Genomic DNA, 15,990 nt, shown 5'->3' with positions numbered 1-15,990 from the left:
TAACGAGGCAGTAGAAAAACACGTAATGAAGACAATCATTATGATCATCATCACAAGGGGGAGTGTTGAAAATTAATATTTAAAACATGTGTATTGAATATTTGAATGTTGAAAATAAGAGTTGTAAATATTGAAAATTAGTGTGTGATGATGTAGGTAACGATGAATTTATTTTTTGATTATTTGTAAAGATTTTCTATAAATAGATCTCTCATTTGTGAAGAAAATCACAATTGAGTTGAAAGAAAAATATTATAAAGTGTGTAGTGTGATAATTTTGAGAATTTGAGATTTTTACTTTTTACCGTAAATTTTTACTTTTTCACAACAAAAATATCGTTTTCCCTTACAAAATATTATTTATCCGGATTTGATAAACGCAAAAACCGCCAATCGTGATAGAACAGTTGAAAAGAGAATATTATCCCACCTCTCTATCCTTCGCAATAAAATCTCCGAGAATCCAAAATTATCCCCCTGCACATAAATAAATAACAAAGCATGCAATGGAGAATTGCAGGCCATTGGGTTTCTTGATTGGCCTGCCTTTTGCGCTCCTCTCCTTGATTTTGTCTCTCATCGGCGCCATTTTTTGGATTATCGGGTTCGTTTTCTTATTATTTTTTCACAAATTTTCTCTTCGGAATGTATCCGAGACTCGTTGATTTCACGTAATCTTCATTCGTATCAAGTTTTGTCGCCATGGAAATCAATTTAATGGGATAACATGATGGATACCATACAATTTGGATCTGGAATTTCAGCGATCATCGAGTCTTTTAAAATTTTATGTATTGATTAGTGGAAATTCTTGTGAATAGGTCTGTGTTAACCTGCTTGTGCCCTTGTTGCATATGCTGCGCTGGGATTGCAGACTTGGCCGTAAGCCTGGTGAAGCTCCCTGTCAAGATTATTCAATGGTTCATCGATCTTATACCTTGTTGAATATCATGGATTCGTCGTAGCGATTCGTAGATTGTTTCTAGCTAGAGAGAATATATAAATTCCATTATCTTTTTATTGCGCGCTGAAAGTTTTACATGAATGTTTTCGTATTGTTTGGATTGGATTGTAAATTGTTCGCAGATATTGAATCGGATAAACTCGACTATTTGTCCATCATGTGTAATTATAGATAGTTTATAGGAAGCAGGAATCAAATCTTGTGTACAAGTTCAAGTTTCGATCCAATCAACTAAGATCGGATTAAATCTCTTGGCATGGTCTTCAAGTTGAAGACTATCAAATAAAAATTGTTACTTTTTCATATAAGGGTGAGTTTGGTTTGAGTGATTAGATAGGATTGATTAAAATTTCATAACTAATCACGTGTTCTTCTCGCGTATATCAGTTTTGGATAGTCCGATGGGCCCATATGAGGCCCGCACTATGCATATGACTTATTCGAATTTGAGGGACAATTATTACCTACTTTTTGGTGGGATAAGGAATGATACTGGAGTTTTATTACCAATACACCCCTTCATAAAATATTAATCAACAATGCTATTTAACTGTATAATAATTAATATTGTTTTTATAACTGTATAAAAACTTAGAAAATATGTTTGTTTATTGAGAAAAAAAGTAACAAAAAGATTTCTTTCACTTATAACAACAAATCAAATCTTTTTTTTGTCAATAAAACAAATTTGTTTTTATTTTAAAATATAATAATATTTTTTAGTTTTATTCATAATATTATTTTAAAAAACAAAGATGGTTAAATACCGATTCAGTATTTATGATTAATGAAAAGGAAAAGAACAATGGATAAAATATTTGTTAAAACAGTAATAAAAATTGGTTTTATTTTGAGAAATAAAATATATTGTTAAATTCAATTTTAAAAAGGTGAAAAAAAAAAATAGCACGGGTATTTCGGACATCAAAATATTATTGTTATTTTAAATATTAAAGTAAATACATATTTACAAATTTATTTCTAATAAATATATTTAAATTAATTTTAATAAATGTTTAATTATCTATCCAATTATTTTAAGAATATATATTTAATTAGCACTTTGGGCATTTTAGTCATTACAATAAAATTTACAAAATTAATCCATCATTTTAAAATCATACCAAACACCATGTTATTTATCAAACCATACTATTAATCAATATCTCTCATTTTTTAATCATTCTAATTATTAAGCATTTATTTATCTTATCACACATACCAAACGGATCCTAAGCGTATATAGTTTTGAAGTAGGTTTATCCAAGAGACAGGTCTACCAGTTCCATACTATTTTTGTCATAACAAATAATATTTTTTGATATACCATGGATGAGCCCAGCAAGATCCGGCCCATATCTAAATATTGGGCAAAATGAACTCTTTCTTAAACATGCTGCATGCCAGTAGGGGCCTTTGGAAATTTTGTTTTTCTCGACCAACAAAAGAATTAATATTTTATCATAATTTTTTTAGTAATTTTTATTGGTAAAAGAGTATTTTTTAGGAGTAGGTCTCTTGTGAGACGATCTCACGAATTTTTATCTGTGAGACGGGTCAACTCTACTGATATTCACAATAAAAAGTATTCACAATAAAAAGTAATATTCTTCGCATAAAAAGTAATATTTTTTCATGGATGACTCAAATAAGAGATCCGTCTCACAAAATACTACCCGTGAGACCGTCTCGCACAAGTTTTTGTCATTTTTTAGTAATAAGAATAATATGATAATATATAAAATTTTGTTATCAGAAATATATGCTAGTGATTTATTTATAAAATAACGCAAATTTGGTGAAGTATCCACCAAATTTACGATTATATATTTTGTTTCTTTTTAACAAAAAATATATATTTAGTAGTAGGTAATTTCACCATCTCACAAAAAAACAAAAAATCAACTGCCTACTGAGTAAATAATTATATATCTTATCTTTCTCAATTTTCCTGTTAATTTGGGTGACAATTCTGCTACCCGAAATCTAAACCGAAAACGGAACTCATTGAACGTGATTTTAACCGAATTTTTATTTATTTTTATTTAGTATTAATAAAAATAAATGACAAAAAAAATGATTTAAAAATTTAAAAATAAAATCGGTTTTCGGTTCGATTTAGTTAACCGAACTTACTAACCGATAATCGAAAATTCAAAAAACCACAAAGCGAACCGAATTAATGGTTCGATTTTTGGTTCAAACTGAATTTTCAATTTCAGTTCGGTTCGAGCGATGCGAACTAAACCCCATATTTTATCCGAAATTTATGTTTTTCTACTTCCCCTTATTTTGTGTCAATGTAATTGCACACATATTTAATTTCAAATTATCAAAGCTCATCTCACTTACACACACAATGCGTGTGGATGATGTAAGTTAAAAGTAAATCTCATAAAGTATTTATAAAACATTAAAAACTTTTTAAAATATTTTTCCAAATTTATAATTTTTCACTTATAAAATACTAGGAGCAGGTCTCTTGTGAGACGATCTCACGAATCTTTATCTGTGAGACGGGTCAATTCTACCGATATTCAAAATAAAATGTAATACTCTTAATATAAAAAGTAATATTTTTTCATGGATGACCCAAATAAAATATCTCACAAAATATAACATGTGAGATCGTTTCACACAAGTTTTTGCCAAATACTAAAAGATATTTTTAAAGTATTTATCCAAAAAAATTTTAATTTAGATAATGTTTATAATTTATTAAAAAAATAATTATATTTTTTTTCTTTTATAATGTTGATACTCATTTTAAAAAAAAAATATTAACTTTAATTAAACATTTCTCTAATTTCTTACTCAAATTTTCATCCAAATTAAATAATCTTAACTCTTTTTGTGGATAATGATTGACACGTAATTACATGCTATAAATAGTAAACACACACGTGTTTTTTTAAAAATCACACACATATATAATATGATTAAACAAGAGCTGTATTAATTATCATTCATTAAATAGTATCATTACCCATTTTTATGCACTAATGGACACGGCCCCCGCCGCCGCGCCGGCGCTACCTTATTTTCCGGCGGACTTGAAGTATCAATCTGGATTTGGAAACCACTTCTCCTCTGAAGCAATCGCCGGAGCTCTTCCCCAAGGTCAGAACAGCCCCTTACTCTGCCCATACGGCCTTTACGCCGAGCAGATCTCCGGCACCTCATTCACCTCTCCTCGCAAACATAATCAACGCAGGTCGTAGGATGCGTATGTGATTTTGTAATCATGTAGCCGTTGGTACTTGTTTTTATTTTGAAAATAATTATTTAAATGGTTGCTTGTTCGCAGTTGGCTGTATCGCGTGAAACCATCTGTCACGCACGAACCGTTTAGAGCTAGAGTACCGACTCATGGTAAGCTTGTGAGCGAATTTAATGATTCAAATAGTTCTGCGACGCCAACTCAGTTGCGGTGGAAGCCGGTGGAAGTACCTGAATCTCCGACCGATTTCATCGACGGCTTGTACACTGTATGTGGTGCTGGCAGCTCCTATCTTCGCCATGGTTTTGCGATTCACATGTAATTTTTTTGCGCTTTCTGATCACTCAATGTTAGTGTGTTTCAGTGTCTGTCTACTTTGAAGCTATGAATCTGAGAGTTCATATGATCGATTAAGCAATCTGCTTTTGATAAAAATAGTTGAATTTAAATACTGCAATGACTATGAAGTCTCTATCACTTTGCTATTCATTTCCTGATTAATGAAATAAATACGCCGCCTTGATCAGCACATGTGTACTTGCCATTTTGTTGAGTTGCAGCGTTGATTTTCCTATATTTGGCTACTGAATTGTAGGTTTTAAGGGATTTTTGTTATACGTTACTACTTTTTAGGGAGATACCGAAGGTTTTCTGAGGGTGAGAACTTATCAGGAGGGAGATTGTTTGGTATTCTTCCATTTAAGCTAGCAGGAAAGAAATTTAGTGTGCATAGTTAAGTCGCTGGAACTTTATTAACGTACTTTCCCTATATTGCCCCCCTTTTGATGAGAATAGAATAACTAGGTATTGTGGGTAGAACTATTTAATTAAGTTCAGAACTTTTTCATAGAGGGGGAAGTTTAATGTAGCTGGAATTTCATTTACTTTGTGCGTTTTAACATAGCCAACTCTCACCAAGATTATATCTCCTCCAGTACCTTAAATTATAAAGGATTTTTTGTCCATGAATTGAGTTAAAAATGAAAAGTTCATGAAATACTTGTTCTCTCAACTCTAACCATTAACTGAGTGGCTCTTGAATGAAGTCAATGAGGATGAATTTGATGAGTCACAGCGCGCTCTTTTAAAGACTCAAGATTTTGCTCTACTCTAGGTACACCGCCAACAAATCAATGGCTGATTGTGCGTTCTGTAGTGCTGATGGGGACTTTTTGATTGTTCCTCAAGAAGGAAGTGAGTAGAGCCTAACCATTTGCCTTTCCAACGTATTTTGTTTTGTAAAGTTGTTACCTTGTTAATCCAACCTAGGATGTCATTTGATTGAGTTAATTTCCATATATCAGTAATCAAATGTTGGAGTTGTTGGAGTGGAAATGTCTTTTAGAACACAATTTGATATTTATGTAAAATTTGCACATCCTTGATTCAAATATTCATTTTATCTCCTAGCGTCAGTGCCATCTTGATTTTTCTGGTTCCAATTTAATTTAAATAATTGTTTGGTTCTCATCTTTAGCCCCCACCCCCTTCTCTCCAAATTTATTCAAGAGTTGCTTTTGGCCCAAGAACTTGCTTACATGTCATTCTCCTGTGATTAATGGTTCTTAATGGTTTGGTCAAGTAGTTTTATGTATTGAAAATTACAACCCATCACTTCTTATCTAGGACTTTGGATCACCACCGAATGTGGAAGATTGCAAGTATCTCCTAGTGAAATTGTAGTATTACCTCAAGGCCTGCGGTTTGCCATTGATCTGCCAGATGGACCATCAAGGGGCTATGTTGCTGAAATATTTGGAACTCATTTCCAACTTCCTGACCTTGGACCAATAGGTGCATCAAAAAAATTCTATTATTTCCATTCTTCCCGGGGCTTGTTCATCCAATAAGCTATTTAATGCTGCATTGCATGTATTTTAACATGTGTAGGTGCCAACGGGCTTGCTGCTCCAAGGGATTTTCTAGTTCCTGTTGCTTGGTTCGAGAATTGCTCTCATCCAGGTTTCACCATTGTGCAGAAGTTTGGTGGCCAACTCTTTACTGCAAAGCAAGATTTTTCTCCCTTCAATGTGGTAGCTTGGCATGGAAATTATGTTCCTTACAAGGTGTGTTTTTTTCCACTCAGTATTCCAGTCCTGTGGCTGGAACAAGATCAGCCTGCTTACTTTTATCACATCTCCTATATTTTTTAAATTAATTTTTTTCTCTTGATCTAATGGAATACTTATTTATATTTTCAGTATGATTTAAGCAAATTCTGCCCGTATAATACCGTTTTGATGGATCATAGTGATCCTTCAATCAACACAGGTAGGTTGCTGAATGACCACTTTATCTACTTATCTTTATCATTTCTCTTGTTTGACTTGTATTTGCTTCTTACAATTAAAAATATTCTTCGATGGCAAGGTTATCTTTGTTTTTGTCAGTCACATTCAAATTCAATGAAAATGCAGTTCTTACAGCACCTACCAACACACCTGGTGTGGCATTGCTTGATTTTGTCATTTTCCCTCCCCGGTGGTTGGTTGCTGAAAATACATTCCGTCCTCCGTATTATCATCGCAACTGTATGAGTGAATTCATGGGTCTAATTCTCGGAGGATATGAGGTATAGTCATGGCTCCGTCGTGTTTTTGTCAGATTGCCATGAACTGTTTCTACTTATGTTACAATCAACGTGTTTCAAATACTCCGATGACTTCTATCAAGTGGTAAACTACCAACAATGACGGAGATATATCTCACATAGACAATGAAAACAGAGAGAAGCCATTAATTGATTTTTCATCTGATTGCATTTTCTGTAAATTGAATCTTGTCTCAGGCAAAATCTGATGGATTTCTACCAGGAGGCGCAAGTCTTCACAGCAGCATGACTCCCCACGGTCCTGATACGAAAACATTCGAGGTAAAACACCTTCTAGTGGCACAAATTGAACCCATAAAAAAATCCCGTCATGTTTCTTACTAATCATCATATTTTCCTATAACATTTGCGCACCGTGCAAAGGAAAAATGCAGTAGAAGATCCAGATTAGATGAAGAATGCAAGTTATTTGGACTTGATTGTCCTATTTCATGTGTTGTTTACAGTCTGATTTAATATTCTATTCTGAAACATGGACCAGCTATATTAGTGTTTGTGATGGGTACTAACACTCGTTCTGTGAAAATGTAAATTGTTGTTGGTCCCTGTCCACCTTCGATTGGCTCGAACTTGTGGCAACAATGATTTTTAAAATGGTGTCAGATCAGTAGATGACAAGTTCAAAACACCTGGTGCGCCATTTTTTTATGTTCAATCAAGTTGGTTTTGAGTCCTAATTTTTTACCCTTTATTGAGTGTCCAACTATTATGTACATGTATTACTTGGATATTAACTCTCTGCGTATATTATTTTGGTCCCTGGCTTACTCCCGAAAGAGCAGTATTAGGCTAGTATTTGTCCACTTTTCATGAGCCCAAAATTCTCGAAAATGTTGTTTCTAATCGATATTATATTATCTTTTCCAATTTCATCAGGCCACAATTGCACGTGGAAATGATGTAGGACCACAGAGAATTGCTAATACCATGGCTTTCATGTTTGAGTCATGTCTAATTCCTCGAGTCTGCTCGTGGGCGCTTGAATCTCCGTACATGGATCACGATTATTACCAATGCTGGATCGGTCTGAAGTCCCATTTTACACTTGAACTCGTGAATCAACAAAATCAAGAACTGCAGAATGGGGCTGTAGAGAAGAAATGAACGTGGTTACTGCACTGCGTCGAACGAAAGGTAATAAATTGTCCGATATCGCTCTGCACGTATCCGTATTACGATTTGTAAATAATATAATTTCTGCTTGTGTACTTGAAATATTTTATGATATTTTATTCATCACATAATATATTTCAAATATTTAATTTTTGTTATTGTTTTCTAAGAAACTATGTAAAAGAATTCATTTAAATAAATTATTAGATTTAGCAGCATGCATTTTTAGATAGAAAATTATGAAGAATAAAAGTAGTAGGCTTCACAAACACTCAAAAATATTTGACATAGAAGATTTTAATATGATATATGGATTTCTGTCGTGCGAATGTGATTGTAGTCAAATTTATACAAGTATATATGTGAGGAATTATCAATGTAAAATAATAGTAATAAGTTGATGCATGAATCTAAAATAATTTGCATCTAGTGATATTCTTTTAAAAATTTTGTGCAGAACTGAGATATTATATGATTTTAAGAGTTTAAAATAAAAATAATATATTTTCAAGTAATTGGAAGAAAAACTTCCTTCCTTCGTATTTTTCCATCATTAAATAAACGAAAAAAACTTTTATAAAATACTATCATGAATCAAATTTGTAAAATATATTTTCAATCCGATACTAGATATGACAATTTCATCCGAACTTGACAATGAATCTGATACCCAACCTAGATGGAAGAGGGAATGAAAGAGATTTTTTATCCGATTAAATAAATGAATAATCGGGTATAGGNTATAATATTTTTTTGTTGAATGATCTTAGTTAGATGTGATAAATAAAATTATTACTACAAAGCTAATGTTATTTTTGTAAGATAATAATGTTTTTAATATTTTGTTATTTCTTCTATAATGTCTAATTTGCTAATTTTTATATTTAATTTTTTTCTTTATTGTTATCAACACTTTAGTAGTAAATAACCATAACTATTCTAAATAATTCAAAAATAAGAAAACACAATTATAGATGATAATAAGATATATAGGTAGAGTGTATATATTCAATATTGGTACGAAGATATTGATGAAATTGAATACTCGATGAAGATGATGATGTTGATGTGATGAATATAATAAATGAAGATTGAAGACATGCAATCTTACCCAAATTTGATCAATTGTCATCTTTGCCCAACACATGGAGACAATGACACAAGACAACTACTCTCCACTTGATGACTAAATCCAAATTTGTATAATTGATTCAATTTTCAAATTTATACCTAGATGATATAGGATTTTACTTGAAAGTTGAAACTGTAAAATAATAGACAAAGTCAAGATAGAGTAACATATTTAATGACAAACTTTATTCATTGAAATAATAAATAAAATTTGCACCATTGTTGTTTTTATTATTTATTTATATCAGTGGCAAGTGGCAAGCGGCAAACGGGCTAATCAAAGTTTATCCACGAAAAAAGCACAAGAAAGTCGGAGAAAACCGGGCGTTAGTAACGATACAGCCACCACCACAAACTCCTCAGCTGCCGAGAACTCGGCCGCCCCCACATCTACCTCCTCCAAGAATACCACCCCCTCGCCCAATTCCTCCAAGGTTTCCACCCCCGCCGTTACCGCCACCACCTCCGCCTAGGCTACCGCCGCCGCCTCCAAGACCCAAATGAATGTGATGGGATGCTACACCTTGTCGCGTTGGCCAGAGTGAATTCAGATGTGTAGGCAGTTCGGTGTTACATTAATGGAAAATAATATCCGCTGTTGATTGGGAGAAGTGAAATCCAAAGATCCTCAGCTTACATGGGTACAAATAAGACGAGATAGATTGTCACGAAATACTTGTATCCAGGATGAAAAGGTTGGAAAATAGTAACTTTTAGTAACTTTTATATTTTGCATGTTTTAAGTTATGATTTCAGTTTTCAAATTTCGTGATAGAATTGCACGAGTAACTCAATTTTCTCAATTGTTCCACAAACTCGATTCTCTTTCGGTATCAAATCAAACCTTTTTAAGAAAACAGACATAAATTTGAATGAAGTACCAGCCTTTTGATGATGATGTTATTTGAGTAACTTATTTTTGTTATCAGTGAAAAAGTAAAACCCTTTTCTCCCCCAAGATATGTTACATTTCTTTGCTTTTTTATTTCCCGATTTTCTTTTACTCCACATTTCCCTCATAACGCAAATTGCATGCAACAGACCCACACAACCGGAAAAAATAAAAATAAAAATAAAATTATGGCTTTAAAAGAGGGCTATTGTAATTTATAAGCCTATAAGCAGACTGACTGATCGAAAGTACAGTATCTTATCGCATTCTTAAAGATAATAACAAGTACAAATGATGCCAGTTCTCTGGAGATGGCAACTTCCAATTGTTTTGAGCATCTTCCGAATTTTTCCACATTCATTCAGAGTCAATTGAAACATACATTTTTAGGTTATTTATGGGAGTTCAATGCACCTCAAGCACCACTTGCATACAACCGCGTCCATTCTTTAGCTGCATGATTGATGACACAACAACTTTTTGTTAAGTATGGATCATGCTATCAACAGTGAGAATTTCTGCTTTCATGCTACTTTGCTGTAAGATATAATTAATCGTACTATCATAATAATAAACGAGTCCCATATTGCAAAGTGTATTCGTAGCACCAAATTCAGCATCTTGCATGTATGACAATTATTGCATATTTGATGAAATGCCAACCTGTTTCGACGGCTTCTGCCTCATTTGTTTTCCAATGCTTCGCAATGTTTTCAGAAAGTGGATCGTCTGGATTTGGAGCGCTCAAAAGTGCTTGAATGCTAAAAAGAGGCAAGAAGTTTAAATAAGCGCGCTTGTGTTTGTTTTGGCACAACCAATATAAAAGTGATATCCAAAGTTTTTAAAAGCAGACCGTGTCTAGCCATAAATCATTTGAATGTTCCAAGTAAAAATTAAACCAAGTCGTTTAAAAACATATTCCATATATTTTGCTTTTTCTTGGCACAAATACACAAGTGAAATCATGGATTTCGATACCTCAGAAGTACAGTTCTAATCTGAAGTGCTGGACTCCACTTGTCTTTAAGAATATCAAGGCAAATCCTTCCAAGCTGCACAAAAGTTCACAAGGTAATATCCAGTAACATTTCGCTCCACTAGAGATCATCAAAACATCAAAACTTGGATGACAAACCTTGTCAATGTTTGGGTGGTAAATTTTTGTAAGGAAGCGAACCTGTGGAAATACGAGGGAATGAGAGAGTAGACAATATTATACCAACATCGATAGAAATTCGGCTCACATTAAACTTCGGAATAAAATAAGTTTCCACCAACGTAACAAATCCTCACGATGTTCAGGCCCTTGCCTTCTGAGACTTGATAGTTAGCCCAAAAGTTCAGATAATCGTCAACTTTCAGAAGAGAAGATACTCCATTGATTCTCAATATATACCACGGCATAAGTTTTTACATACAGGAGCAGGAGCAGTTTGTTAGTTAGCATTGGCTAAAGTGAAAATGAAGTCAAAGGTTCAAAAAAATAAATGGCTTCTCTTATTTCTTTTTCCTTCATTCAAAAATCAGCTACAAGAACTTAAGACTGTTGTTTTGGAAAGTTGATGGAAAAATGCTGGAGATTCTTAATTATGCATATTTGCTTATCAGATGCGATAAGAACAGGAAAATTCAGTATGCATACAGGGTATTGACCCAACACAACATGAAACCAAGGTAAAATTGCAACAAAAAACATGGGGAAACAACAATAACTACAGGACTGAGAAAGTTCATGTACAATCTGCTTACTACCATATCACGACCAGGGGCCGACCCAGGAATTTTGTTAAGGAGGGGCACAACTCGTATAAAACCACAAAAGTAAAATTTTATACCAACTAATGACGAGCAGAAAAGTTAAGACATTATCATCAATTCATAATAATTCATGATATAATCATTTAAATAAGTAGTTAAATATATTCTTTTCAATATATACGACCAATGTAACTTACAATTGACCTTTGGTTTTTTTATTTTATTAAGTAAATAGTAAGGGTATTATACTGATTTTATATAAAAATTGAGGGGGGCCCATGACCCCATGCCCTGGACCCTTAATGGGTCCGCCCCTGATCGCAACCATCTTTGCACTAAATGTGCTTTCTAGCCCTTATTTCTTCTAGTAAGTTTATTTGAAGAGCATTCTTATACACGACAGCAACACCATCATTGGTTTGTCACTTTCAATTGATCTGGATAGTGCCCTTATGCACACCAATGCAATCGATTCTTAATTCCATATGGAAGTTCTTCAGTAATAAGATAAAGAGATGGCCATAAAATGGTTACAAAATAGGCACCACAACTCAGTGAACTCACCCAATGTGAGGGGATGCAGTTCAAAACAAATTTCACGTGCATAAAAAAAATATGAAAGAGCTCAAACAGTAAAGAGACCACAAAACAGTGTTCTACATGGAGAATCTCAGTCACTTAAGAAATAACAAAAGCAGACTTAGAAGGGACGAATAGTTGGTAATATCAAAACAAAAACAAACATAACACTTAGTTGCCGAGTTTACATAATATGAAAATCAATACCAGATTATAGAGAAAGCAATTGCCAGATAAGAAGTAGCAATTAAATGCATGAAAAGACAGATCCGAGATACAACATGACAGAAAATAAAAAAAAATATGTAAACTTAATACAGAGAAAAAACGATGATTCATGCTACTAAATGATAGGAAAAAACATCAATATATTATTATCTCCAACAGCTGCATTAGATGATGAATTAATCACCATCTCACAAAATGCTGCCATTTTAAATTACCTTTGGAGCAGCCATTGGGTATTCTTCTGGCAGAAACAATTCCAGCTTAAAAACACCACCTGTATGGAGAAAATAAGACAGTAAACAATACAGAAAGCAGATAAAATCATTAGCTGGCAAGGAAATCTCAAAGTTTAGAGTTCTGGGTCAAAGATTCAATAACATAGACTTAACAAACAATTGAAAATGGTTTCCAGTCAACCACAACTGGTAATTTCTGGCCACCGTCAACAGCAATTAAGAATGATGTACATCAATACAAAACTATTTAGGAATTCAACAATGAGATCTTAGTGAATGACCTAGATATAATTTCCATTACACACAAAAAAAAAAGGTATAATTGCATGTTCAAATAACTTGACAAACACTAAGCACCGCATAAAATCGAGAATCAAATTCATTTGATTACCAATTGTCAAAATTCTCTAGTAACATCAAGAACATAAATTACATTCCAACCAAACAATACAGGAAGGCCTATCAAATTTCAGAAACGAGGTTTTCGTTGAATATGTTACTTGTTTCAAACATTTCAGCGATTAATGTTTCCAAATCATGACTGCAAGTAAATAAGAAGTAAAAATGGTGAAACATAAAACGTGCATTTTATATTATTCAATACTTGAAATGAAACTAACATGGCCAGAGCAAATTGTAAACAACATGAAAAATCAAAATGGCACGCTGCAGCATCCAGATTAAGACCACAGAAGGAGCATACATGAACATATGATTCTGGCAGGTATGTCAATTCACATAACATAAAATCCCACTTCCAATATTACCTTCATAAGGAGACTGTGTTGGACCAAGAATCATTACATTGAAATACCGCATATTGTCTTCTGATGGAGATGCACTTATTCCTGGCGCTGCAACACATAACCAAATAACAACTCAAATCCCTTGGATTTGTCACATGAAACCAAAAATAATACAAATATCACACATCCTACAAGCCAACAACAACAACTAAAATAAAAAATGTCGGGACTAAATTACTAGGTTGCACTCAAAATCTAGCGGTGCATGTCATATTAGTTGCATTCCCCACAAGTTTCACTGGAATAACATTTCTGTTAGCATCTAAAATTAAAAACTTCAAATGGGAACAAAAAAATATTCAATTATTTGGACATACACAAAAGACAAATGAATCTACCCGAATCAAACATAGATAAAAAAAAAGGAAAAAATTTAAATGGCAAACGAAGCTAAGAAAGTGCAGACATAAAACATTAAGGTGATTGTCAATTCAGAGAAAGAAAATTCAAAGAGACACCAAGCAACTGGATAAAATATAAATAACCAAAAACAAAAGAAAAAATATATAAATAAAACGTTTCAACAGAAGGTAGAACATGCGATTGAAAGCATAAACATAAAAAGAAAAAAAAAATGTTTCTTGACATCTTTCAGTTTAAGCTCAACCACTGAATTTTGAAACTAAAAGCCAACACCTTCACACCTTCGATTCACTGCATGCATGCGTTGAAATTAAGGATTTACCTGGTTCGCTCAGCAGACGTTGGGTTTCCTATCAGATCATAAAGGAAACATAATCAACAAATATTATTCCAATCAATTGAATCACAATCAAGCAATTGAGACCCATCGATGGTCAGCGGTAAAATTGATAGAGGGATCGAGACTGATATCTGAAGATCAACATACCTTAATGATCCTTCGGGGTAGATTGCTGTTGGCCATAGGATTGAATTTGCTATGCTTTTTCTTCCTCGACGGTTTGGGTTCGGAGAGTTTACGCTAACTAAACAGCTTCTCTTTGTTTCTCTCTTTCTAAAATCAATTGTCAAATTCAGGGGTTTGAAGTTCGATTACTTTCATTTTTCTAAAAAGAAAATAACTATTTTTTTAAAAAAAAATTGAATATTTCTTAATATTTGTGTTTATACAATTATTTATTTTTTTCAAAACATTTATTTGAATTTTAATTAATTTGATTTATTTAATAAAATATGAGTAACATTGTAATAGTGATATTTTATTTAGTTGAGACCCGATTTTTTTATGATTATATATATTGATTAGGTGGCTCACTTAAATATAAAAAAAACTTGGCTCAATATTAAATTAAATTTAAAAAAAAAGATCAACTTAAATATTTTCTATCCATATATAATTGATCAAACTCGATCTCTTTTTCAAATTCGATTTGAATAATTTAAAAAATGTCAAGAGATTTTTGGATATTTATCGTGTTTGAAGAAGTTAAAGAGTAGTCATTTAACTAGTTTGATCAAGTCTTGTATGGAGTTTCAACATTTTTTTTTGGTCGTGATGGACGTTTAGATGATGGTGATGAGTTGTTTTCGAAGTTGATGATCGTGAGTTGTTATATTACAAATGAAAAAAAATTGATAGATTAGAGTGTTTGACGAAACTGACTGGTTTATTATCAATACTTATATTTCATTTGTTAATCATACGAGCAACAGTTACATCAGCATAAAAAAGTTTATCGAAGTTGAAGTTAATAAAGAAATATTTTCGCTCAACGATGTCACAAGATAAATTAAATGTTCTAGCTAAATTATCGACTAACAAAGAATTTGTCCAACAACTGGATTGTACATATTTGATAAAAAAAAATTCAACTAGAAGAGTAATATTTATATTATTATTTCAAATATTTTGTTAATTTGATATTGATGTAATATATTGTTTTTAATGTATTTATGTATTGTCTGTTATATTTATTATTTAATAACTGAACTTTACCGTTATTTATCATAATAAGATAACCAGTTTTTAACTTTTCATCTCAAACCTCATCGAACGCGTGTGTGTATATACACACTTATGTTAATATAAAAAAAAAAAAAAAACTTAAAGCTAGGGACAAATTAAAGATTACCTGTGGCTAAGGGACACTTTGAGTCCCTATTTGCATAAAAGTTTGGGCAGTGCTCGAACAGTATGCACAATGCTAATTGACACTCTATGTGTCCCGTGCCCATTTCAGTCAACTCTAGGATCGTGACCATTGGCCTTGATGGGTTATACTTGAGCAAGCTCGTGAATTTTTTAAGTTGGTTTAAAAAATGTTTGATTTTTTTTCAAATTTATCAAACTTGAATCGCACTCAAACATCTTCAAACTTTTTTTAATCCGAACTTGAGCTCAAATTATATTGTTCGATGGTTCACGAGTTTTGACATTTTATTATTATTGATACCCCATAAATGGGCCTCTCAAGATCGAGCCCAAATCTTCGGTCCATCCCTATCCCAGATGGAAGGCCCAGATATTCTC

General features: G+C 32.7%; 3 protein-coding genes across 4 annotated transcripts; 2 read left to right on the top strand and 1 right to left on the bottom strand.

Moving 5' to 3' along the window:
• Nucleotides 1-403: 403 nt before the first annotated feature.
• Nucleotides 404-991, top strand: LOC140958275 (signaling peptide TAXIMIN 2). Its single transcript, XM_073415663.1, has 2 exons — nucleotides 404-604; nucleotides 822-991. The coding sequence occupies exons 1-2, from the start codon at nucleotides 507-509 to the stop codon at nucleotides 943-945; spliced, it is 222 nt and encodes a 73-aa protein (XP_073271764.1). The 5' UTR covers nucleotides 404-506; the 3' UTR covers nucleotides 946-991.
• Nucleotides 992-3,915: 2,924 nt separating this feature from the next.
• Nucleotides 3,916-8,061, top strand: LOC140960517 (homogentisate 1,2-dioxygenase). The gene is made up of 9 exons (XM_073418816.1): nucleotides 3,916-4,178; nucleotides 4,272-4,502; nucleotides 5,299-5,378; nucleotides 5,811-5,978; nucleotides 6,075-6,250; nucleotides 6,386-6,455; nucleotides 6,602-6,756; nucleotides 6,973-7,056; nucleotides 7,672-8,061. Exons 1-9 carry the CDS (start codon nucleotides 3,967-3,969, stop codon nucleotides 7,897-7,899), a joined length of 1,404 nt encoding a protein of 467 aa, XP_073274917.1. The 5' UTR covers nucleotides 3,916-3,966; the 3' UTR covers nucleotides 7,900-8,061.
• A 1,231-nt stretch (nucleotides 8,062-9,292) lies between these two features.
• LOC140959574 (ubiquitin-conjugating enzyme E2 36) lies at nucleotides 9,293-14,549 on the bottom strand. Of its 2 annotated transcripts, XM_073417486.1 has the most exons (8): nucleotides 14,389-14,541; nucleotides 14,224-14,251; nucleotides 13,500-13,586; nucleotides 12,712-12,770; nucleotides 11,067-11,108; nucleotides 10,910-10,983; nucleotides 10,595-10,692; nucleotides 9,293-10,384 (listed from the first exon to the last, which is right to left on the bottom strand). In XM_073417486.1, exons 1-8 carry the CDS (start codon nucleotides 14,422-14,424, stop codon nucleotides 10,347-10,349), a joined length of 462 nt encoding a protein of 153 aa, XP_073273587.1. In that variant the 5' UTR covers nucleotides 14,425-14,541; the 3' UTR covers nucleotides 9,293-10,346. The 2 variants fall into 2 exon arrangements, with proteins under 2 accessions (XP_073273587.1, XP_073273588.1); XM_073417487.1 differs by lacking the exon at nucleotides 14,224-14,251 and having other exon boundaries at nucleotides 13,500-13,610; nucleotides 14,385-14,549.
• Nucleotides 14,550-15,990: the final 1,441 nt, after the last annotated feature.

Source organism: Primulina huaijiensis, chromosome 15 (genome assembly GCF_012295235.1).
Source record: "Primulina huaijiensis isolate GDHJ02 chromosome 15, ASM1229523v2, whole genome shotgun sequence".
NCBI classification, from domain to species: Eukaryota; Viridiplantae; Streptophyta; class Magnoliopsida; order Lamiales; family Gesneriaceae; genus Primulina; species Primulina huaijiensis.
This window is presented reverse-complemented; position numbering and strand designations above follow the sequence as displayed.